We start from the raw sequence: 11,208 nt of genomic DNA on the forward strand, positions 1-11,208 counted from the left end.
CTCCTGTCCGGATCAGTGGTGCGTAGAAGTGGTTAATGTAAGGGACCTATTTGAGTACCGGGACGGGCGCAGGGACTATGGCGTCATTGGAGTAATCCTCCGACACTAGCGGGCACGGCTGCGGCAGAACCAGTTCCTCCACAGATACCCGCTTAATTAAGGTAGTGTATGAGGCTTTATAGCCTCAGAGGGGGGAAATGTTGTGGATAAAAAATGTCATAAAATAAACATAAGGGAGACCTAGCATCCAGCAAAGGGGAGAAAAAGAAAAGACGGGCACCTAGACACATAGCAGCGGGATTAGGCGGACATTGACAAATTGGAATTACACTTTAAAGATCTTTAAGAGCAGTAGTAGTCAAAAAAAGTCAAAAAGAGGTATACGAGCTGAGCTGAGGAGGGCTAATACACACACACACACACACGCTCGTACAGTCAAGGGCGGGCAAGTAGACACAACATACACACACACTCTCTCTTTCTCATACACACACATGAATAACTTTAATAATATCTTATAGTAATAGAGAAACTCTCTATAAAAAAACAGAATAGTAGGATATGCAGGACAGTAGAACTGTAATGATATTAAGAAGTTGGAAGTACAGTAAACCGCTTTTTAAGTAGTATAAATATATATAAAATAAGAAATATAGTGCAAATATGAAAATAAATTATAAACTAGAAATACAGGAAAATGTAAACTTACTCATGACTCAAATGGTGAGGGTTCGTGTCTCGCAAGGAAGGCCTTAATTTTAAGAAAGAACCATGAGGAGCCATTTATAAGGGTGGCTGAGTCAAGCTGCCCCCCCCCCCCCCCCCGCGAGATAACAGTAAGACCAAGGTCACTCTAGATTGTTTAGTCTTGTCCACTTTCTATTTTACGGGTTATTCAAACTCTCTGGTTTCGATTCCCTAGGTAAATGAAAAATGAAGTTTCTGATGCCCTAGGTAACTGAAAACTCTGGTTTCTGATTCTCTGTGTAATTCAAAACTCTGGGTTTTTATTTTCTGGGTTATTAGAAATGCCTGGGTTCTGATTTTATGTGTAAATTAAAACCCCTGGTTTCAATTCTATGTGTAAGTGAAATAGCCCTTTTCTGGAACATAAGAGTAAGGTAAATGAGCTCTTTTTTAACCCTATTGGTAGTGAGATCGTAGTCTTCTTGAAACATCTGGGTTATTTAGTGTGTAAATACAGTATAAATACTGGAGCTTAAGCTCAGGGTATTGGGATCACTTCTGAGAATTCTCATCGGTGTGGATCTCGTGTGGTGGAATGGAACAATAAAGCTGGACCCTTGCTTCTTCTCACTCACGGCTGGTGTATTTTTTCTATCTCCAACTGGGCTCAGAGGTAGATGTGAGTATTGGCTTCTAAGTTGAATTTTAAATGTTTTTGGGTAATAGGCTAAATTTGAGCCAACAATTGCTAAAATTACACTTTAATTACACACAGCATCAACTGCTAACCAAACTTCTGCTAACCAAACTTTCTTGTAGAAACCTCGTATAAACACAGTGAACGTTGGAAACCATTCGAAAGTACCATATTTTATGATGTTAGAATGTAACCATGGCAACAAACAACTAACATCAAGGTTGCTGTTTACATTTCACCATGGTTATTAAATTAAACTATCCTCAAATCTTGAGGTGGATGGGCTCCATCAGCAGATCGTCACATCAGGCTCCGCTCTTGTCAGGCAGGAACAGGAACCTGACACAGCTGGAGACTGGAAGGTGATGTTTTTCCAGTCTTCAGCTGTATTTTGTTTATTTTCGGTGTCGGTCTTCCACCGCCTTCGTCTGAAAACACAGACGAAATAGAATTCACACACTGCAAGGACACAGCCAGGTTCTGTTTTACACACACCTGAGAGGAGATAAACCAGCTGAACTTTCTAATCTTACATTAACATCCAACAAGCAGCTTTCGGGTCACAGTGAGACATTAATGACAAGTTCCTGCAACGCTTCTACTGCTTTAAACTCGAACCTGAGGATGACGACGCCATCTCGAACTAAAACAACTTCTATCTACAAAGCTACAGTGCAGAAGAGTTACTCTGACCGGGGGAGGCTGGGGTATTTCAGTGTAGTACCTTCTGCTCAAGGATCAGTCGTCTCATCTAGGCCTGCGCGAGCTTGTCCTCCTAGTCTGCACGTTAAACACAGTCAGTCAAACCGGTGCGTAATGAACGTGTAGAGAGAGAGACAGAGAATAAGAGTGAATAAGTTCAGACGTTACTTTAACGCATCTGTGATCTGAGTAATGAGTGCCATGACCTCCAGTGGGGCCTAGAGAGGTAGGAAGCGTGAGGTTAAACACTGTGACTGTAAATAAACACTGAAAAACAAGAGTTGACTCCGAGCATGCACTTACCACAATTTCCAGCCTGAGCCTATCGATCTCAGCACGCAGAGTCGCCTCTCTCTCAGCGCGCAGAGCGTCCAGAGCCGCCTCTCTCTCAGCACGCAGAGCGTCCAGAGCCGCCTCTTTCTCAGCGTGCAGAGCGTCCAGAGCCGCCTCTCTCCCAGCGCGCAGAGCGTCATCTTCCTCAGTTATGAATTGTCACTGAATCAGTTCTGAGCCGGTGAATTTACTGATTCACTGTATTAATTCGGAACAAGTTTGAAGTACTAATTTGCTGTATTAGTTCCAAACTGCTTGATTAACTGATTCACTGAATCGATTCTGAACTGTTTAATTTACTGATTCACTGTATTAATTCTCTGTTCTGTTTGTGTAACCAGTTAAATGAATCAGTTCTGAGCTTGCCCAGTTCACCAATTTATCACTTTTCTGTTCCGGACAACTAACATACCTCACCAATTTATTAGATCGGTTTTAAGTTTGATTAATTTACTAATTTATTGTATAGTTTAAGCGTTCTGAAGGAGTGTGATTCACAGGTTCAGGGTAGGAATACTCTGCTCTAAAACTTAACTTGAGTCAGTAATTTGATAGAGATTCACTTGGTCAGTTCTGCAATGTTTGCTGTGCTGATTAACTGTGCTGATTCTTTGTTCTGAACAACTGATCCAGATTCTGTGTAATGAATCAGTGAATCCAGTTAGTTCAAAATATGTTCAAAACTGACTCACAGACAGTCAGACTGAAGCAAAATCAATCAACTCACTAAAGACATACTGTCTATAACTAGTGGTGTGTGTGTGTGTGTGTGTGTGTATACCTGGTAGGCATCTGTGGCTGAAGCCGCGTATTTCTCCACCGCTCCTTCCACAAACACTCCTTTCTCAATGTCCTCTCTGAGGACCAGACTCACTGAGGCGCTGCCCAGGAGGTCAAAGAGCTTCTTTTCATAGATCTCGATGAAGGAGCATTTACACAGAAGCTCTTTGCTACTGCAGACTGCACGTGCGCGCACACACACACACACACAAACTTACAATATTGTGTAACGTGACCAGAACATCCGGCTGATAAAATCCCAAAATGCACTGCAACAGATTAGTGTCAAATGATGTACCATAGAAAATGAAGATTACCCATAATGCACTTTTAATGTAAGCAGTGCACAATTTAAAACACAGAGGTGACCTCAGTGATGACTGGGGTGAGTCTATGTACAAGTGGGCGGGCTTATTGAAGAGCAGGTGGGTCTGTGGACGAGTTGGTGGGCTTATTGACGAGCGGGTGGTCTGTGGAACGAGTGGGTGGGCTTATTGACGAGCGGGTGGTCTGTGGACGAGTGGGTGGGCTTATTGACGAGCGGGTGGTCTGTGGACGAGTGGGTGGGCTTATTGACGAGCGGGTGGTCTGTGGACGAGTGGGTGGGCTTATTGACGAGCGGGCGGTCTGTGGACGAGTGGGTGGGCTTATTGACGAGTGGGTGGGTCTGCTGCCGTGTCTACAGACAGGAGGGTGGTGCAGGTAGCATGTTTGATGTGAGGTTGAATGTAACAGCTCACCTCCGCCCCCACTCTGCTCATGAGGGATTACAAATGCTCAATGCTATGAGGAATAACACCACACAGCTGATCAGAGAAATCCGTCAGCTCGTTCGGCCCTAAAACACACACACACACACACAGGGTTTCATTAGCACTGTACACTAACATGCTGACGGATCCTCAGTGTGTGTGTGTGTGTGTGTGTGTGTGTGTATAAAACTCACCCAGCATGGTAAAGGTCTTCCCTGAACCCGTCTGTCCACTGCATCATCGGGAAAATAAGGAGGAAAAAGATCAATCACTCTAACACCAGATTTAGTTTGATATATATATAGTTTTGAAGCTGACGGATTATTGTGAGTAAAGAAACTGCATGTTGTTCTGTACAGTCTGGAGACTCACTATGCGAATATCGTGCCATTGTAACCATGCGTGCACGACTCCACGATGTTTTTAGCGACTAAGGAGAACATGTATTCCTGCAGGACAGATAAACACACACACAGCAGTTAAAACAGTTTACTCTTAAAAAAAGCCCTAAAAACACAAAAACATGATAAAGCTGAAGGTTTAAATAAACCACAATAATACTAATAAAACCTTTAAGACCATAAACGTTGAATCTCTTTTGGTGAATCAAACTTACTGAACTCGCCGGTATGATTCACTTCAGTGAGTTGACTCTTTTAGACTATTTGTTGTAGGTGTTTTGTTTGATTCACTCTTCGCTTTCGCTCCTCTCACCTGAGCCGCGTCCACGTCCGCCACGTGATCGTAGGTGAAGTTTCGCGGCTTGGGTTTGGAGTTCAGACGCAGCGTGTGATCCGAGGTCACCGTCAAACATAAATCCTGGTCTCCGTCTGTCCTCAGCCGGCCTTGGGTCAAAGGTCGCACGCGGACGTACACCTTAATGGATTCTTCATCGCTGTTATTGAAGAAGATAAAAAATATATATATTTTTAAAAGACACGTTTATTTTCAAGATTGACCAGAGACAAATGTGCAATATGCACGTTTCAGACAAACTGACTTTCACATTTCACCAAGTCACTGAGCTAAAGATAAAGTTTAACATTTTTCTAGAGTTCTGTTTTTATATAAAGAAACACAACTGTCCAAGAAATGATTCACTGATTCAATCCTCTGAACTGACTGATTTAGTGATTCATTCAAATGATTCAAGTTCAGCCCTTTAGCCATTTCCAAACGAGATTTTGTGCGCATCGCAAATCGCTTACCTTTTGTGTCCCTCAAATCTTTGTGTTATGGGACAATGAAATGAAACTTGCCAGCCAGCTGTTATTTTAATTCCACAAATAATTGCAATTGTATGAAAAATCAGAAGGTCTGGGCGATATGACAAAAACATATCATATCGCGATACTTCTATGATACACGATGCGTACCTCGATATACAATTTAGCTAACAAACTGTCTGCAAAAAACAGCAGTAAAATAAAAATAAAAAAAGTTTTCTTTAATGTAGACAGAGAAGTGTTTTTTTATTACATCAAATAAACAGCATCTATTCAGTACCGTTTAATTTGTAATGATCAAAAACATAAAAAAATACATCACCATACCAACGATCTCTCAGAAAAGTGTATTGCGTAATCATTTATCACGATACAGATATTATATTGATATAATCGCCCAGCGCTAGACGGAATGGAGCAGTTGCTCGTCTGATAGGACACCAAGTAACCGCCCCTACACGGTGACACCCACGGGTCTGCGAGAGACCGTGCAGACACTTTACAGAAAGTCACGGCCCACGTGTTTGAGATGTTGTCATGCCCACCAGCGGTTCCCTGATTTCTTTATTTCTTTGCGTGAATGACATTTTCCCACAATGTTTGGATTATCCACATAGAATTTATGCGCTCAGGTGAAACGAAAAAAAAAGGAAATGAAAAAAGATTGTGTCGACGTGGGAAATTTTATGGATAGTCTGCATTTCCATCAGCAATAACGGTAAATATTTCAACGCTCTAAACCTTTCTTCAGAAAAATAAGAAGTCGTCCTTAGATGGAAAGATTAGTAACGTGTGAAACTTCTTGACGCGTCTGATTTACTGATTCACTGAGTCAGTTCACTGAACTGTTTGATTCCCTAAAAGTTCTTTATCTAATCTTGTATCAGCTAATTTCACTCCCCTTATCTTAAAGGTTAAATCCAACATTCAGAGTTGGGGTAACCGCCCACTTTCTCTAATTGGCAGGATCAATGTTATTAAAATGAATAGATTACCGAAGTTTCTTTTCTTATTTCAGGCTTGGGAAAGCTTCTTTTCAAACAATCCACATCAGAGAGGAATGATATCTAGGATTTATGATTTTATTCTGGAGTTAGGTAGTGAGGCGAGTACCAAAATTAAGAATGTCTGGGAAATGGAGTTAGGAGTACAGATAAGTGAAGAGTGTTGGGAACATGCTATAGGGAGGGTACAGTCTACCACTTCCTGTGCTCGTCTTGGACTCATCCAGTTCAAGGTTTTACACAGAGTCCATTTATTTTATCACCCTTTATTCTTTCTTCTTCTTCTTCTTCTTATTATTATTATTGTAGTATTCATATTAGCATAAGATTAGGAAATAATTTCTAAAAACTCTCAGTCACACCTCCATGCTAACTCTACATGATGTCAATGGTTCACTGCTCCTCTCTCTCTCCATAGATACTTACAGGGACCCTCGACTTTAAGTCTTTCTATTGCAAAAGCAGCTGCTAAAATAATAATTATGTGCAGATGGAAAAAAGTATTAGGCTAAGCAAATGTTCTGAGTCTTTTTCTAGCAGTTTTTGACATGTACATGTATTTCATCAGCGCTGCTCCGAGCTTATTTTTTCCCCATAACACTAATATAGCCTTATTCTCTGTTTACTCAGCAAGACTATAACTTTAATCTCAGTTCCTCTCCTTAACTTCAGTCACTTCTTCACTGAAACATATAATCAGAATAACTCCAAAGCTCAGGACCCAAGTCTCCACTCTAAATCATGTGTCTAGAACACAGGCTCTGAACTCTTATCTAACACATTTGGTGTTTTATCTGCTCTAAAGCACCCACCTCAGCTCGTGCAGGCTGCTTAATTAGCTGATGACTTGAATCAGGGGAGTTTGGTGCAGGTTCTAATTGAACATCCTCAGGAGTGTAAGGAAGCCTCTCTCTAATATCTTTCTTACCGGTTCAACTCCAACTTCAGCACCACCCCAAGAAAGCACTGCATGTTAGTAGTGTTCAGGGTCAGTATCTAAACTGATAGTCTATTCACATGCACTAGCACTACTACACTTCACATCCAGTATTTCCTTCTCTAATGTAGTGGGTTCATAATAAAACTGCCATATTTAATCATGAGCACCAAAAGTCATGTTTATTCTCATCACTGCTCCCGTGTAGCTTAATATGTTCTGTAGGAGGCCTCGACTATTTCACTCGAGAATATCCACAAATAGGGAAGAGGATTACAGAGATAAATGTAATGTATACATTATTACATTAAAACAACGATTATCAAGGGAGGAGAGAAAGAAAGTGAGTTCTAGACCTCTGACCTGTACATGACGTCATCAAAGATCTTATGGTTCACTGCTCCAATTAAACTGTGTGTGTGTGTTAGGGATGCACCTATGCCGATACCAGTACTCAGGTGTCGGCCCGATACTGTGTTCATGTACTCGTACTTGTAAAACTACCCCGATACAACCGCACCGACACCACTTTATGACAACGTGACATAGCATAACCTCTCGTCACTTGAGCAGGCAGTCGGAAGAGGAGCAATGTCAGCAAATCGTCACACGCACGTAATGCGACACCGCTAGCTTTAGCCTCAGAGTCACCGACACTGACTCTCTTCAGTTTACTTTCTGTCAGCGTTATCTTTTATTCCCAACATGACCTCTGTCCTCATCAGACGGAGGAGAAATCATCACGTGACTGAGGAAGAAAGTGTGCGTCCTCTAAGTCAGGGATTAAACACTGCCGAGAAGGTTTATAAACTTTATAAAGTGGAGTTTGTGGAGCACGGAAGCATGACAGTGATGCGGTCGCAAGCTGCTCAGAAGGTTTAGTTTAATTTAAGTTTGTCATTATATGCTGTATCTGCACGCTTGCAGTGTAAATTCTGTCAGAAGTGATGTGTTAGTAACGAGGCCACGTTGCTGATCACGTGGTGTAGACGCGCTGATACAGAGTGTAGCGCGAGTAAGATCTGTAATGTCTAATTCAAATATTATGATCAAAAGTAAAATAATGTCCAAAGACACCGAGATACAGAAACCACAAGGTGCAGTGAAAGTGAGTTTTTATTATTCATTCAGGACTGGAGTTTAATTCTGTGCTTTTTGTGCATCCATAAAAAATAATGCTATCTATCTAACTCTATTTATAAATGTTTATATATATTTATCTTATTTAGTTAGTGTACATTTATATTATATAAGTAGTTATGCATTATTTTTTTATGGATTCACAAAAAGCACCGAATTAAACTACAGTTCTAAATTATATATATTATATATATATAATATATATATATATATATATATATATATATATATATATATATATATATATATATATAAAATATATATATATATATATATGTGTGTGTGTGTGTGTGTGTGTGTGTGTTGGGTTCTTTTCTGTTTTGGACAAACAGTTGTGTAAGGTTTTAGTCTGAATTTATATTTGTAACACTCAGTTTGTGGATTTTATTTTAAATAAACAAAAAAAGGCACTCAAAGTTTGCCCCGCCCCCATCAGATTAATCGAAAAAATAATCGACCAATTAATTGATTGTGAAAATAATCGTTAGTTGCAGCTCTAATAATAAGCTGCATCATGAAATTGATTTTTTTTTTAACAAAAAAAATCATCTTGATTATTTTCAAAATAGAGTTGTCTTTGAGAAGAAGAATGGAGTGTAATATAGTGTGAATCATAAAAATTCTATTTCATTTCTATTTGTTTACAGAAAGACTTCAGCAATAAAAGCAGCATTTTGCTGTAGTTGTTAAGGGGCCGTTTACACCACAAGGTTTTCAAATAAAAACCGAAAACTTTTGATGCGGTTTGGCTGTTCGTTTCCAAGACGACGGCGTTTCGGGGCCTGAAAACTTTGGAAAACGGGTTTCAAAGGACAAGTTTTTGAAAACGATGCCGTTATCATCTCCGGTAAATCATGTAAATTATTATCCAGAAAAACCACAGCTCCTCCGTTTACTTGTATTTGTTTACAGCGCGGTCTTTCCCTCATCAATATGGCGGACATGTTGACGTGAATGCTTACGTGCGCATGCGCGTAGTATTTCTTTACAAAGTGACCTCGCCAGCTACACACACATTTTGTCCTTTTTGTGTTTATTTCTTGAGAAATGGAAGAGAGAAGCTCGAATGTGCAGTGAATGTCCAATATAAACCCAACTTTACCTCAGTTTAGACATTAAAAACTTTACAGAAATTTAAAGTTATTTTAGCTGATAAATGACTCAGCCACTTTTACACTCGCTGTTGTTTATTTTAGTTGCTATAAGCAGGGAGCAAACAATGGATTTTAGGATAAAGTAAGGTTATACTTAAATAGTGCCGCTAAAACAGAATAAAAAATCTCTCCCCATGAGTTAAATAGTGCACTACATAGGGTGTAGACCGTCATTATTTCATACCTAATGTAGTGCACTTAAACCGGAAATGACATCAATTTGGGATTCGGCCACACAGCTTCCGTTTAACTTACCTCGGGTTTAAAAACAGAACGGTTTTAATTCCTCAAACACAGACAAAATAACCAGCTTTTATGTTTAAACTGGATCAAACCTAACTGTAAAACTGTCAGAAATAATTTAATCTGGAGATGATTAGTTCGGTGTAATAACTCAACTGCTCAGGAGATACCCGCTGCAGCTTTTTCTTCTTCTGTGATTTCTACTGGTCGGAGACGCAGCTGTTAGGCGCGTTACCGCCACCGCGTGGACTGGAGGATATAGTTCCAGGTTGGAGGAAGTCTATCCTAACAAACTTACACCAATAATTTCCACTCATGGTTTTATTAGATCCTATTTATTATTCCAGTGGAGTTTATGACTTCTTCATGAATGCCAGCAGTGAGTCGTTCACTGTGTCTTACCCAGATATACTGAGTGAACTACTGACTCACCACAACCTCAATCTCTAAATGTTTAACAGCACCAAAGCTTTCAATTCTGGTGACTTTGGGAGTATTCATTTATTTATTTATTTATTTATATGATCATATAATGTAACAAACATTAACATAAGCATGTGCTGCACAACATTTCATTAGTTTAATTTTACATTTTAATTTACTGTAAAGCGCTTTGCTAAATTTTGCTACGTAAACTTTTTTAGGTATTAAAACTGGTTACTGTTTGATTGATGACAAACTCCATATTTTTATACCTTGGAGCTCTGTGTTACCATGGTAATTTATAAACAATTACTAACAACATTAACTTCATCAATGCAAGTTTAGATTTTATTTGATACTTGGCCATTGTTACGTCCTCAGTTGTATTTCTGTTTGTACTATGTTCCATTCGTGTGTCTATGTCGGGGGAGGGATGGGTGTCTTGTCTCCTCCTCTTTTAAGCCCAGTCCACTGCAATGCGTCATGTTCCGGCTTGCCATTGGACGATCACATCTCGTACACGCCTGCTCCCGCCTCGTGCTTTGGGATGAGTTGGCTGTACATTTCCGGACGTGTACTTAAGCCTCGTCAGTCTCCATCCCCGGGGCAGATCGGTGCCGTTGCTTTGTACAGCAGATATTTGGTTACGTGTGTTGATTTCTCCTGTGTACGACCTTCTGCCTGTTCTTGACTTTGTTTCTGCTCTGCCCCTTTAAGTTTAATGATTCAGCTCCCAAACTGCTGGAAATGTGGGACGGGTTCTAACTCTTCACCAAGACTGCTTTATCCTGGAGAAGAGGTTTGAGGTGAGACTCCCGTCATACGCCGTCCTGGTGAGTTTATTATACTTAATGCTGGAAGACAGAGCAGTACATCAGTGTAAACACACAACATCAGCATAAACACACACACACACACACATTATTCAGCATGATACAGTAGAGTAAAGAGACAGTAAGTCAGTAACTCACTGTAGTGTCTCCAGGTTACAGTGTGGATCCTTCAGTAGATCAGAGAGCAGCTTCACTCCTGATTCTCCTGGATTATTATAGTACAGATTCAGTTCTCTCAGGTGTGATGAGGAGTTTGACCTCAGAGCAGAAGCCAGAGCAGCACAACCTTCATCTGTA

At 40.2% G+C, this 11,208-nt stretch overlaps 1 protein-coding gene and 2 long non-coding RNA genes across 9 annotated transcripts in view; all 3 read right to left on the bottom strand.

Annotated features, from left to right (window-relative positions):
- Positions 1-825: 825 nt before the first annotated feature.
- Positions 826-2,629, bottom strand: LOC128604936 (uncharacterized). Its single transcript, XR_008385390.1, has 3 exons — positions 2,390-2,629; positions 2,109-2,164; positions 826-1,812 (listed from the first exon to the last, which is right to left on the bottom strand). It is a non-coding gene; the product is annotated as an uncharacterized LOC128604936 (long non-coding RNA).
- Positions 2,630-3,955: 1,326 nt separating this feature from the next.
- LOC128604935 (uncharacterized) lies at positions 3,956-4,842 on the bottom strand. Of its 2 annotated transcripts, none has more exons than XR_008385389.1 (4): positions 4,666-4,842; positions 4,324-4,400; positions 4,146-4,183; positions 3,956-4,037 (listed from the first exon to the last, which is right to left on the bottom strand). It is a non-coding gene; the product is annotated as an uncharacterized LOC128604935 (long non-coding RNA). The 2 variants fall into 2 exon arrangements; XR_008385388.1 differs by having other exon boundaries at positions 4,568-4,842.
- A 5,321-nt stretch (positions 4,843-10,163) lies between these two features.
- The window catches only part of LOC128604890 (NACHT, LRR and PYD domains-containing protein 12-like), a 14,502-nt gene continuing 13,457 nt past the window's right edge, over positions 10,164-11,208 (bottom strand). For all 6 annotated transcript variants that reach the window (XM_053619979.1, XM_053619981.1, XM_053619980.1 and 3 more), the window contains 2 exons: positions 11,050-11,208; positions 10,164-10,932 (listed from right to left, as the gene is read on the bottom strand). The exon at positions 11,050-11,208 is cut by the window's right edge and continues 18 nt beyond it. In XM_053619979.1, the coding sequence (XP_053475954.1) occupies positions 10,848-10,932; positions 11,050-11,208 (244 nt within the window). In that variant the 3' untranslated portion in view covers positions 10,164-10,847. The remainder of the gene's footprint in view (positions 10,933-11,049) is intronic.

The sequence above is a fragment of the Ictalurus furcatus genome, unplaced genomic scaffold, assembly GCF_023375685.1.
Source record: "Ictalurus furcatus strain D&B unplaced genomic scaffold, Billie_1.0 scf5, whole genome shotgun sequence".
Classification (NCBI taxonomy): domain Eukaryota; kingdom Metazoa; phylum Chordata; class Actinopteri; order Siluriformes; family Ictaluridae; genus Ictalurus; species Ictalurus furcatus.